We start from the raw sequence: 13,106 nt of genomic DNA on the forward strand, positions 1-13,106 counted from the left end.
TGTTCTAATAATTTCGTCAGTACTCAGATAGTTAAACAGCTTGGCTTACCAACTCAGAAGACATCTCATTTATATGATGTGGAATTAGCAAATGGATCAAATTTGACTTGTGATGAGACAGTTCGGCAGTTGCAGTTCTAGATTCAAACTTATGCAGATGAACTGGATTTCGAAGTCATGCCTTTTGTCTTACTACGATATGATTCTTGGTCAGCATTGGTTATTTCAATATGATCCCGTAATCAGCTTTCGAGGACATACTATCAACTTGTTCAAAGATGGACGTGAATTGATTTTACGCGGGCTTTCTCATGCGGAACGAGTGATTCAAGCCTCACGTGTACAAGTCAAACAACATGATACAGTGGATTATGAAGCAAATATGATCTCCGATGCAGATGCAGAAATTCTAATTGATAAATTTTTGAATTCATTAGCTTCTCCTGAATCAATAGCTGAAGACAAAGATGATTTCTAGCAAGAAGTTTTCCCAAGTGATACTCCGTTACCGAACAAAGATAAGGACATAGTTGTTGCAGATTCTGAGTCTGAAGACAACTATGCTTTCTTTGATTCTTTGTTGGATGATGATATACCAATTGCAAGTCATGAAGTGGCAGTTTTTGAAGACGATTTTGAAGAATTTTGGGATTCGTTATTGGAAGATAATTACAGTCTCAATCCAAAATCCTCTCCAGTGATTCATATAGCTTAAGTTACCCCATCTGAAGAGTACCTTGGGAAGATTTCCTCTTCCTCAAATATTTCGCAGTTATTGGAAGATTTTGAACCAGAAATCTTACATCGCATTAAGAATTTTGAAGATCAATCTCTTGTTGCAGTCAACCTCATTATGCTAGATTCCTCTAAAAAGTCTTTGAACAATGCAATGACATGGGATTTAGCAGTAAAAGAAAAAAGGTTTTGCAAGAAGCAAAGATTGAAGACAAAGGTTTCAGATAACTCAAAGATTGAAGATTTTCTAAGATTTAATGCTTTTCTAGAATTCTATCAACATTAGAAGTCATTTCTTTGACACGGGCTCTCATTTTAAATGGGGGGGAATGTCTCGATTGTGACTATGTGACAGTATTACATCTACTCCTACTTGCAGAAACACGAAGTGCCATGCCAAGGAGGACCCCTACGCTTGGATGGTCACACCCCTTCGCCCAAAAGACGAGTCTCTTCGCCAAAAGCCACATTCCTTCGACGAGTGGTCACACCCCTTCGCTCTACGGGTGCGACTCTTTGCCCAATGGTTGCAGCTCTTCGCCGAAATGATGTGTCTTTACGTCTAAAGTCGCGCCTTTTCACAATGAGACGTGTCTTTTCATTTGTGTCTCTTCGTCTCCTATATAAGGAGGCCTTGTATCACACATTCAATCAATCAACACAGAGTCTTCTGAGTCTTGTTCTAAGTTCAGTTCAAGTTTCTTAAGTCTTAATCATGAGTTTAAGTAATTAATGAAGGATTAGGAACTAGAATCCTTACAGCCACCAACTAGCTTCTCGCCACATTTGAGATGGAGGTGAAAGAATGGAGGAAGGAGATAGAGGAATGGAGGAACGAGAAGGTGACCGTGCTGAAAGAGTCGATGAAAGATATTGAGGAATGGAATAAAGAGAAAGACACAATGAAGGAAGAGATCGACATACTCAAGGGGGAGATTGCCTCCCTCCGGGGCCGCTCATCATGTGAAGAAGGGGAGATTGTCGAAGTGAACAAAGAAGCCATCAAGACAAAGCTTACAAAGCAATCATCGAGAGTATTGATGGCAAGATGGAGGCCACCATAGAAGGATGGGTGGAGATAGTGAAGTGGAACATCCAGAAAGAGGTCAAGGAGGAGGTGGAGGAAGAGGCTAAAGTGGTCGAGGAGGAGGTGTAGGTGTAGCAAGAAATCCCTTCTCGTATACATTACCCTTGAGGAAGAGAAGGTGCACATGCCCGCCGACTCAACATAAGAGTCATTGGCATAGGGGAGAAGAAAGATCCCCCCCCCCCCCCCCCCCCCCCCCTCCCCCCCAAAAAAAAAAAAAAAAAAAAAAGATGGTAGAGAAGTAATGTACCAAGCTTGGGTACAAAGAACAAGAGCCACCCCCCTTCAACAAGATTTGGAGAGTCGACAAAGACCGAATGAGTGCGAGGGCCCTCATCCTCGAACTCTCCTCGAAAAAGTACCACTTTCATTAGAAAGAGTGATTCTACGAGAACTTATAGGCCCCTCATCTACCTAAGGTCCTAGATGACAACCTTACACCAATGAAAGTTGAACATAGACGGGCATGCATGCCTAGGGTGCTCAAAGCATGTGAAGAAGGAAAGAAGGCATCATACCGCAATGAGCGGGTCATCATTGATGGCAAGGTCGTTGCATCCCTACTCACGGTCTATGGGACACAACATGAGAAGTTTCGCATTACGGTTTGGAACCGCAATGGTGATCTATGGACACATCGAGAGAGATTAGAGGAGGTGGTGAGAAATTGAGATGTTGTCCTGCTCACAGAGACACTTGAGAGCTCAGAGAGGGGCCTACCGAGGATCCGTGGATTCCAGTGGGAGTCCACTCATCGGAAGTGCACACGTCAAAATACTTTTCGAGGGTCTAAAGGAGTGGCTGTTCTCTTCAGAGAGGAAGGGCAGAGTAGGCTACAGATTGTAGCACGAGATCCAGAGGCCCGTTTCATTGGATCCACCTAGAGATTACTCAGGAGCTGATTATATACATCGCCCCATGTTACTTTGCACCCACAGGCTCCAGATACGCTACCATTGAGTAGGATGAGGGTGGAGTTGAGTCATTGTACACATGTTTGATGGAGGGGATTATGGAGTTCTCTACGCTTTGTGAAGTTGTGGCAATGAGAGACTTCCACGCCCAAACATACTTCCACGCCCAAACATGCAGCCACCAATGTGAGACATGCTTTCAAGGACCAAGAGATAGTACATACTACAGAGGAGGACCTCATCCGAGTCTCAGCAGACACAGCCCACCCCATTGCCTGTGGACGCCATTTACTCAGGTTGGGCTCCTTGCACCGTCTTGTTATATATAACGGGATGGCACTTTGGTCTACGTGTGGAGGTCTGACATGCATGTTGCGTGGGAGTCGCATACGAGAGGGGGAGTAGAGTGGATTTTATTATGGCACCTCTGGAGGCTACACATCTCATTAGCTCTTTCACCATCCCACCCTTCCCCATCGGAGCCAATGATGCCTACCTCTCTCTTTCTTTCATTTGAGCCACCATTCAGTAGGTTATGCTCTCCCATTTGTCATAAGAGATTCAGCATTATAAGATCTGATCATGACGGATTTATGGTGCACGGTTTCACTAGCGAAGAGGTTGCAACTGATGCCTTTTTTGGTCCCGTTTCTGTGAGCGTTTTGGCTTGTTTTTAATGATAAACTTTTTGTGTGTGATAGAGCTGCCTTTGTCTGACACTATCTTTTCCATTGAAATGAATGCCAGGTGGGAGGCTTAATGATTATAGGAACTTTGGTCAATAGAGTGAAACTATCTGATGAAGCAGTAGAATTGCTCCTCAATCTTATTGGGAATGCAATTGGTAATGAGGTAGATATGCAGGAAGATGGGCTTTTGTTTGAGATGGCTGTGATGGTTACCATTCAAATCGTTCAGGTTTGCCAGGGTCTTTATTTAATCTTTCTAATGTCTTGGCTGCTTGAAATGTGTATCTGATTTTATGTGCTTTTCAGACACAGTCTGTCAATGATATCCCTGTAAAAACTTTGCGAGCTATAGCAAGAGCGAGGTATATATGTCTACAGTTTGAGAGTATTGTTGCATGGGCATGATTCATGTCCATCTGTTCTACATGCCTTTCTTGGGCTGATCGTTAATCTCTCTATATGTAGAGAGCTTTCAACAATCTTATCCAAAATATGTGCTTCTTTCAATGCCGAGTTTGCATTAACACGCCTTGCTGAAGGTCTTATCAAACATTGGTAAATGCTGAAAGCGTTTCTGTCTGTAGTGAAGCTTAATTTATATGGGACCGGAGTGTTGAATTTTTAATTTTTTCTCTGTATTTGCAGTTTGTCAAATCGTCATTATAAGCAGGTGTTCGAAGAACTTGTCAGGGCAGCTCCATCAAGGGCCGTTGCAGAATCCATGACAATCAGTTTACTGAGGTTGATCACCGAGTGTCTCAAGTCACAGGATCTTGCGAATGGAACCGTAAAAGCAAGTGAGTTCAAAAGAATGTATTGGCCATTAACATATATGGATAAGCACACCTTTTCTGTCATCAAATTTACATGTTTTGCATTTGGGTGACACCCCTTTTAGTTGCAATACACGCGTTCAAGCCTGTTATAAGCTAGTGCACTGGAACGGAGTTAACAGTATCGCTTGTTAATGCATTGATCTTAGGGAACTTGCCTGTGGGAAGGTTTTGGAAGTTTGTGTAAATGCTAGCATAAGCTGTATGAGTTCGGCCTAGAGTAGAACAAGAAGTCATTGTGTGTGAAAAAGCTTTCGTTTTTTAGCTCAATGATCTTCTCAACAAAGGGAATGAATTTAGTGTCACAACTATAATCAATATTAAATAATTAAGTGATAGCTACTTGTGATACAGTGCTTCCAACAATGCAGACAGATTGATTCCGCATTTAAAAACATATTATTCCCCTTAATTTGATAGCGGTATTGATTCAGTAATGAAGTGGTAGTTGCTTGTGATTCACTGCTACCAACAACGCAAACAAATTGATTCTGCATTTTCAAACGTATTCTTGCCCATAATTTTTTTTTCAGGATGTGATGTGATGTTTTATGATTCTGTTGTGTTACATAGCTCCATGAATGTTTGCATCCCGTATGTATGTACTACAGTTTGCTCCCTTCTGGGTTGCAGTAGAAAGGAGTTTGCTGGAGGCTTTTTATTTTCTTGACAGATGATTTAGTGAAGCTATTGGTTACAATCAAAGAAGCCTTTTCAGAAGGCGTAGAGTCTGCTATCAACAAGTTTCTTGAGGTGTGAGGCTGTTTAGTATAAATCATGAACAACTTGCGTCAGTCAATTTATTTGACATGTAAGATTTCTGTAAAACCTGCAGTCTTATGGAGGTAACAAGGATGAGATATTGAAATTATTAAATACAAGTTTCACGGACAGCGTTAATGTCATTCTTCCTGAGTCGAATCAAACTATTTACAGATCATTGCAGCATTCACAGGTACTTAGTCGCATTTGTTTGTGTTTTTTAAAAGCTAGAGGTTTGATCATAGTATTTCTGCTTTTTTAAAGCGAGTAATTTTCAGAACGAGGTCGAACGTGTGAAGAAATTGGAGGTCGCTTTTAAAGAGAATGATGTTCATAGATGCTCACACTGGTTTTGTTCCATGTGGATATGCTTCCAAGACCACAGAGCCAAAGCTTAGGTAGTCTTAGTCTGGCATTTTTGTGAGCCCGTTGGCAAGATTTGCATACCCAAATGGTTCCTACAGAAATAGTTGCGAACCAAATGATTCCAACAGAAATAAGGCATTGTCGTGTGTTGTTCTACTTTGTGGGTGCTAGTGGTGTGAGGACATAGCCTAGGCAGCGCACATGTCTCCGGTTTCGTGCGAATCAGATTCATTGCATAAGAGAAGGATTGTAATAGGATGCTTCATAGACCGATTGAGCAACACATCCTTGTATGAGTGGAAAAAAATCAATTTATTCAAGCGTAAGCAATCTATTTATTATCATGCAGCATAGCCAGTAATTACCCAACAGGTTTTCTTGCGAAACAAAATTCATGGATATTGAGGCTTCTTAGGCTGTTTCCAACCTTTCTGCTTTTCAACAACTGGATTTTTGCCTTTAGGTTATTTCAGGTTCAGCAAGCAGGCCCATTTTATTCTTGTCAGGAAGAAGATAAAATCTAATCAGATGGCACGATTCTTGTTTTCAAGTACCATGGTATGCCATTGTCTATTGTCAGTGATCGTGATCCTTGTATGACGAGCCTGTTTTGGAGAGGCTTATTTGAAAACATGGGCACCACGCTCAAGTGTTTATCACCACCACCTCAGTTAGGAGATAGGCTTAGCTGGATTGTGATATCTGCCAGCTGTTGGTGACTCTTTAGGAGATACTTGTGAGTGGTTGGTTCCCGTCGTGGGACGCATCATCATCCATATTGTATGGTTTAGCGGTCTTGTCTCGAGTCCTGAGTCAAGAGTTCTGCACGCCACTTGCACTCTCCCTGCACACTGGAGCCTCGACATCCCGTTGTACCTTGAGTCCTGAGCTTGGAGCTGTGTGTGCTGCCAGCCAGAGTTGTATGGTTCTTTGAGCTTGTTGAGTTTCATTGAGTTGAGTTTGCAGTTTTGTTTTGAGTCGTATCGTGTCTTGAGTCATATTCCACTTTTTTGTTTGAGTCATGTTCCTGTGTGATGTTTCTTCTATTACAGTGAGGTTTCATGCATACTGCACTGAGGAGCACCCACTCTAGAGAGCACGACACCTTTTCCTCGCTACAGGTGCTCTCATTTTTGGCACGCCCGGTGGGACCTCTTCTGAAATCTCATTCCGTGTAGAGAGTAGAGTCAAGTCGAGGAGCTGCTGGTTTCAGCTCTTTACCTGTCTTGCCCTATTGGGCTCGACTTGGTTTGCTTAGTCTTAGTTCTAGACCTATTGGTCTAGTCTCTCGTCTTGGTCTAGTCTCTCCGGCCCAAGTACATCCGAGTGGTCCAGTCACTCGCCTTGGTCTAGTCTCTCTCGTCCAGGTCCAGCCAAGTGGTCCAGTCTCTCTCTCTCTCGCCTTGGTCTAGTGGTGATTGGACCAGTTTTCAGCAAGTTAAGGGTCTTCGTGCCCAAAGCTTGGGGGGGCGGGGGCTTTTGGTTACTGCATGACACATACAAGGCACTCAAAAAGAGCGACAAAGTCCACTACTAAGTCCTTTGAAGTACTACCACAGGAAGCGTCAACCCTTTTTGCCAAGCAGAAGTCCACCAGCCCCATTACCCCTACCTTCTCCTTCAACCAGTTCTACACCTCCCCAATCACCCCCATCAATAAACTTCTCAAGCTAAGGTGAATATTAAGTTTCCTACTTTCAAGGGTCTCTCCACAGAGGATGCTGACGACCATGCCCGGAGGTTTGTCTCTCTCTGTAGAGGTCGTGGTCTCAACCGAGAAGATGCCTACTTAGTACTCTTTCCATCCACCTTGGATGGCTTAGCCAACAAATGGTATAGTCAGTTTGCAGAGAACCACTTTACAACTTGGGCCACGTTACGACGACAGTTTTATGAAGCTTTCAGGCCAGGGGACTTCCAAGAGAAGGTTCTGGATGAATTAGCCAATCTGATGCTCCAGCCAAATGAGACTTTTGCAGAACTCATGACTAGAACCAAGTCTCTGGTCGCTAAGCTTCCTCAACAATCAGGTGAATTTATGGTTAAGAAATGGGTGGAGAAAGCTCTTCCCGAAACCTCTCAGCAAAAACTCCGAGAGAGTCTCCAACCTGACGCCACTCTGGAGGAATTCGTCGCAGCGGCTACTCGGATAGAAGGAGCTAGGAGGATGTTCACCGACTCTCCTCAGGTAGAGACCACTTCAGTATTTTTAGAAAGTCTCTCTGATCCTTTAACCTCTTTACGCAGGGAATTGGAAGCCCTAAAGTTACAGCGAGCTCTTCAAGAGGAGAAGTCCTTCTCTCTTCGACAGGAGAAGCCTCCACATCATGAGGCTTTGGACCAGATCAAGCGCGAGCTAGAGGAGCTTAGGTCTCAGCAGGAGACTAAGGCTACGGTCTAGTGTAGCTCATGCCGCTCTCCAAGGCACCCTCAACAAGAATGCCCCCTTTGGGCTTATTGCCACTTCTGTGAAAAGTCTGGACATGAGGACAAGGATTGCTACCACCTCAAGGGATTGCGACAAATACAGCAAAGTCTTGGTCTTACTCTTCAACAAGTGCAACCACCTGCATCCCACATGGTTTCCATCCAAACCACATGCCACCCTTGCTGATAGCCCCTCATATGCAAGGTATGCAGAGCACTTTTTCCTCTCAGAGCTTTTATCGTACCCAGGCTCCCTCATCTCCTCAAAGCTTCTGCGCCTCCACCTCTAACTCCATGCACTAGGGCGGGCAAGGAACACCTCGCCCTTCGACTCGCCCATTGAATCGGCCTATTTTATGCTATAGATGTGGAGACTATGGACACAAACAAAGCAAATGCCCTCTGTCAGAAGGGTCCCTCTCTGCCGTCATTGCCCTGAAACGAAGGATCACTATAGTAAGGATTGCCCTAAACTTCGTGCATCCACGGGTTCGAACCCAAGTCAAAGCCAGAATGAGTTTACCTTTCCCAAGCTTAATTTGATAATAGTTAGCTCCATTCCTCAGCCAAGTCAAAGTGTTCAAGGTATAGGTATATGTTGAAGCCTTCTTCGAAGTAGTTTCGGATCTACAGAAGATGAAGGTACCAGGGAAACCACTGGTAGAAAAAGATAAGCTTACAGTAGAGACAATTTTGAAGAACACCTTCCAACAAGTGTCCCTCTATGACATGCTGCGGCTAGATGCGAGTTTTAGGAGTGACACCCTTGCAGTTATTCAATCACTTTACCCCGGAGCAGTTCCTAGTGGCGGGCACCTCCGAGTGCAACCATCAAAGTCCTATATGATATCCCATCCCGCTGCTCCCCTCACTGATTATAGAAGCCCTCCTCTCACTGTGTCCGTCTTGGGGTGGCAATTCTAAGGAGTGATAGTGGATGGTGGATCTGGCATCAACCTGATGCCAAAGTTCACTATGTTGGCTTTAAATCTACAGCCTACCCCCCCTGCTGCTCCCTTCACAGTTACATTGGCTGACCAGAGGACAGTCTACCCAATGGGCATAGTGGACAAGGTGCCTGTGCAAGCACAAGACTTCACATTTAACTTGGATTTTGTTGTGGCTCGTCTTCCCCAGGTTGAGGGCGGATTTCCCTTGCTCATCGGTAGACCATGGCTGCGACACACTAAAGCACTTCATGATTGGGAAAACGACGCTATGTGGATACATACTCCTGGTTCCCCAATGCAACCCATTCGCCTAGAAGGAGGCATGGATCCCGTTGTACACAGTTCTTTGTCCCTAGAGACCAGCTTTGAATTGGAACAACCTACTCCACCTGATGGGTTAGACGAAGATCTGCTGGAGTGGTTGGATGCTACCAAATCTATGCCTTGTTATGGAGTCTCTATTCAATCTTTTCCTGAAGGTACATCATCTTCCAATGTTTTAAACCCAATGAGCCACCCGAGTTTGCTCTAAGGGTGGAAATCATAGCACCTACTCACCATGCGCCCTTGGTGGAAGCCTTTGGATGGGGTGAGCCTACGAAGATTCATAGTAGCGGAAACAGATCTCCTCTACAGGAGTTCACCCCCTCTTCATCATCAGCCCTATTGGTGTCTGCTTCTCTGACCAAAAATAAGCTCTCCTCTGTGTCTAGCAAACTTCCCTTCACCGAGCTCCTCAAGGTGGGATACAACAACAAAATGTTGATTTCAAGCGTGATGAGTGCTCCTTGACGCATCAATCTCTTCACCTCTAGGAAATCCTTTAGCAATGTCATCTTGAGACCCAGTAAAAGGAAGACAATTCTATGACTCTTGTAGCAGATTGCTATGGTTTGTGTCACAGAAGATAAGTTTAGCCTCATTTAAGGTTACAAAAGGATCCATCAATACTGATTTTGGAAAACTCTGGTGTGTAAAACTATTGGGAAGACTAGTGATTGAACTCCACCATTGCATAGCATTATCTTTAAGAAATCCCGCTGCTCGAGAAATCTTGGATTCTTCTGTATAGTTCCCTAAAGCATAGATGATGTCGAATTGCTGTAGGAACTGCAATGCTTTCTTGCGATCTTTCACCCCGGAAAAAGTGAAAAATTTGACTGTCGTGCCACCATCTTCGAAATCTTTGGGTTGGTTAGGCGCATATCCCGAGTACGGATAATAAGGGTATCCATATGGGCTCCAACCATTGTAGCTTGGTGGTGGTAGTGGTGGTGGAGGTGGGGGCAATGGTGGTTGCACTGGATCAGGGTCAGATGGCTGCACCATAATCCTGAAGACTCCCTCGATCGGAACAGACAGCTGAGAAGCTTGCCGGTTGGAAGCTCTCGTACTTTCTGGTGCAGGAGGAGGAGGTACCACCTGGGGCATCAGAGGGGGTAACATGTACCTTAAAAATTGTTGAAAACTTTGCAGCATCAGAAGATTATGCTGAGGATGCCGTGAAAGAATGTCGTGGAGTTCGTTGAGCAAAAACTGCAAGTATTCTGTTGAATCCATGAATTCCAAGTCTTGGGTTCTTAATGGCTTATGCCTTGTAAGACATGAGCGGTGAAGACGGGAGTGCGCCCGATGCGCGATGAAGTAAGGGTGGGAGTGGCTGCTGAGTCCGGGTTAGTGGGCGAAGATACCTCAATCTGCTCTTTTGTAGGACCGGTATGCTTTTAGAAAAGCACACGCTTGATGCTCTGATACCACTGTCACAAGACGGGCACCATGTGCCAATAGAAAAGAACAAACTGAACAGACTTTTAGCACTTCAATAACAACTGAGCGAGAGAGAAAGAGACGACATGCGACATGGAGTGGTGGAATTCCACCCCAGAGAGTATTGGCCCCAAACCTTGGCGCCCCTTTCGGTATTTCTTTATATTGCATCAACACAGTACAAGCCGGTACTCCAGACTCTGCACCTTCTCTAGGAAGCATGCCAGAGAAAGAGCCCTAACCTCATATTTAAAGGCCCTTGGCTTGAAAAGCAGTTACAATAAAAAGCCTTTAAAACTCAAAATCTTCTAGTCCAAAAAGCAATGCCAAAAGCTACTAGCGTAACTTACAGAAATCCGTATAACCTGCCACGTCATCAGCCAGCGCAAAACGCGAAAATCTGTAGAGCCTGCCACGTCATCATGCCAGCGCAATTTTCGGAAATCTGCCACGTCATCTTTTTTTTTTGTTTTTTTTGTTTTTTTGGGCGTGTGTGCGGGTCCTGCTTTATTTTAATCTTTTATGTCACTTGGGGCCCCATCGGACAGGGTCCCCATAAGTTGGTAGGACTTCTTGCTACTTGTTCTCTTAGGGTTTAGGCCCCTCGGCCGGCCTCTGTAAGTTGGCCCCCTTCTTTAGGGCTTTGACACGTCTGCAATTTGTTACACACACACCCCCCTCGCCCCTACCCTCACCCCCCCTTGCCCCTACCCACCCCTTCACACCCCCCCTCGCCCTTACCCTCTCTACCTGCCCCCTCACACCCCCTCTTGCCCTTACCCTCAACCCCCTCGCCCCTACCCACCCCCTCACTCCCCCTCTCGCCCCTACCCTCTCTCACTCGCCCCTACCCACCCCCTCTCACCCTCTCGCCCCTGCCCATCCCCTCCCACCCCCACTCGCCCCTACCCACCCCCTATACCCTACCCTCACCCCCTCGCCCATACCCACCCCCCCTCGCCCCTACCCACCCCCTTCCTCTCTCCTCGCCCCTACCCAGTCCCTCTAGCCACTACTCACCCCCTCTTCCCCTAGCCCCTACCCACCCCCTCTTCCCCTGGCCCCTATCCACCCCCTTCCCTCCTTCCGAGTCCTCACCAAACTTTTCCCCTACCCTCCCCTCCACTCTCCAATAACAACAACATACAAGGAGTTGATAAATTTACCAGCGCATTCCAGTCAGATTTTGAGCTGCCTTGAAGAATACCAAACAAAATTTTGCGAATTCCAGTGGTGAACGAAGCCCCAAAGCCTTCTGCTAGCCAACTGTTGGCCTTTTGGCCCATTTACAGTCCCCTTGTGAATTTCAGGCTTTTGTTGATGCTGGGGCATTCTTCAGTTTCTGCTTCTGGCAGATTCTCTCTCGTGCTGGCAGTATCTATACTTCTTCATCATCTCCTACAGTTGCTTACATACCTTTCCCTCACAACTTATTATCTTCTCTACACGCAACTTCTTCACTGTGGTAGATCTACATTTTCCTCTGCTAGTTTCAGTGCCCTCTCTAGTTTCTGTATTCTCTGTCAGTTGTCAGTTTTTTAGTGTTTGTCTCACCCGGACGGTGAGTGGTCTTGTGGCGAGCAACCTGTAGCAGGGCTACAGTGTCATGTTGGCAGCTTTTGGAGGTTGCATTGACATCTAGAAAGATTTTTTGAGACACTAGAATCATCATCATCACCAGAGTGCTGAACAAAGATAAAACGCTGCAGACATTCTACCTCGCACACACCAATCAGATCATAGTCCAATTGATAACTTTTTTGCAACAACCGTTGTTATATGTATTATATAGACGTCATCCAGCAGAGTAACGTCAGCTCAGTAACCCTGAAAATGTTAAAGACATTATTTGATTCTAGTCACAATCCTAGCTGATTTGTTAGCAAGAGAGTAGTGTGGCTCTCCTCTCCCCTGTGCAACGGGCACCGCACCATACTTGACTGCTGAATCGTATGAGCTTTTGGCTTGGTAGACTACAAATCCAAAAGCCTCACGGTAAGGTCTTCCAAGTCCAGGCAAGATAATTTCTAAACTTGACCAACAATTTTGGACTAGCTTTCCCTTCTTTTTCCTTGTTTGCCAAAATATGCTCATTTTGAAGAATTTTCTCTATTGTAGAAGGAAAAATGTGTCGTGCTCAGTGTACTTTTGTGACTGTGTGTGCCTTTCAATGCAATGTGCACACAGAGCAAAAATATTTAGTGAAGGGATAAGAAGAATAGATTACTATGGTGGAGGATTGTTAGGTAGGAGATGGCCTGACTGCCTCACAACCGTCTTCCATCAAGATGCTCGTCCAAGCCTAGGACTAGCCCCACTTGGTCCATAAATCTTGGATGAGTCTTGGACTAGTCCACACAACCATCCAGTAAATTGCTTGTCCAAGACTAGTCCAAGGTTAGGACTAGGCCCGCCTGGTTTGTTCCACTGTATGCAACTGCATCTGCAGCACTGTAGCTGGGGTCATAGTTTTTCATATGCGTTTGCGTACAGCAAACACATACGGGTATGGAACTATAATTGCAGTATGTTTTGAACAGTGTTCAGGAAAAGTGTCTCTCAGCATACAATCATGC

General features: G+C 45.1%; 1 protein-coding gene across 3 annotated transcripts in view; it reads left to right on the top strand.

Annotated features, from left to right (window-relative positions):
• LOC147460233 (ARM repeat superfamily protein) overlaps positions 1 to 13,106 on the top strand; it is a 234,605-nt gene that overhangs the window by 43,638 nt on the left and 177,861 nt on the right. For all 3 annotated transcript variants that reach the window (XR_015187951.1, XM_086511315.1, XM_086511316.1), the window contains 6 exons: positions 3,484 to 3,654; positions 3,732 to 3,787; positions 3,891 to 3,980; positions 4,071 to 4,222; positions 4,932 to 5,011; positions 5,094 to 5,213. Coding sequence is in view for 2 of the 3 variants with exons in the window: in XM_086511315.1 (XP_086367441.1) it covers positions 3,484 to 3,654; positions 3,732 to 3,787; positions 3,891 to 3,980; positions 4,071 to 4,222; positions 4,932 to 5,011; positions 5,094 to 5,213 (669 nt within the window). In the remaining variant the exon portion in view is untranslated. The remainder of the gene's footprint in view (positions 1 to 3,483; positions 3,655 to 3,731; positions 3,788 to 3,890; positions 3,981 to 4,070; positions 4,223 to 4,931; positions 5,012 to 5,093; positions 5,214 to 13,106) is intronic.

Source organism: Adiantum capillus-veneris, chromosome 4, assembly GCF_014529385.1.
Source record: "Adiantum capillus-veneris isolate H3 chromosome 4, ASM1452938v2, whole genome shotgun sequence".
In the NCBI taxonomy this organism is placed as follows: domain Eukaryota; kingdom Viridiplantae; phylum Streptophyta; class Polypodiopsida; order Polypodiales; family Pteridaceae; genus Adiantum; species Adiantum capillus-veneris.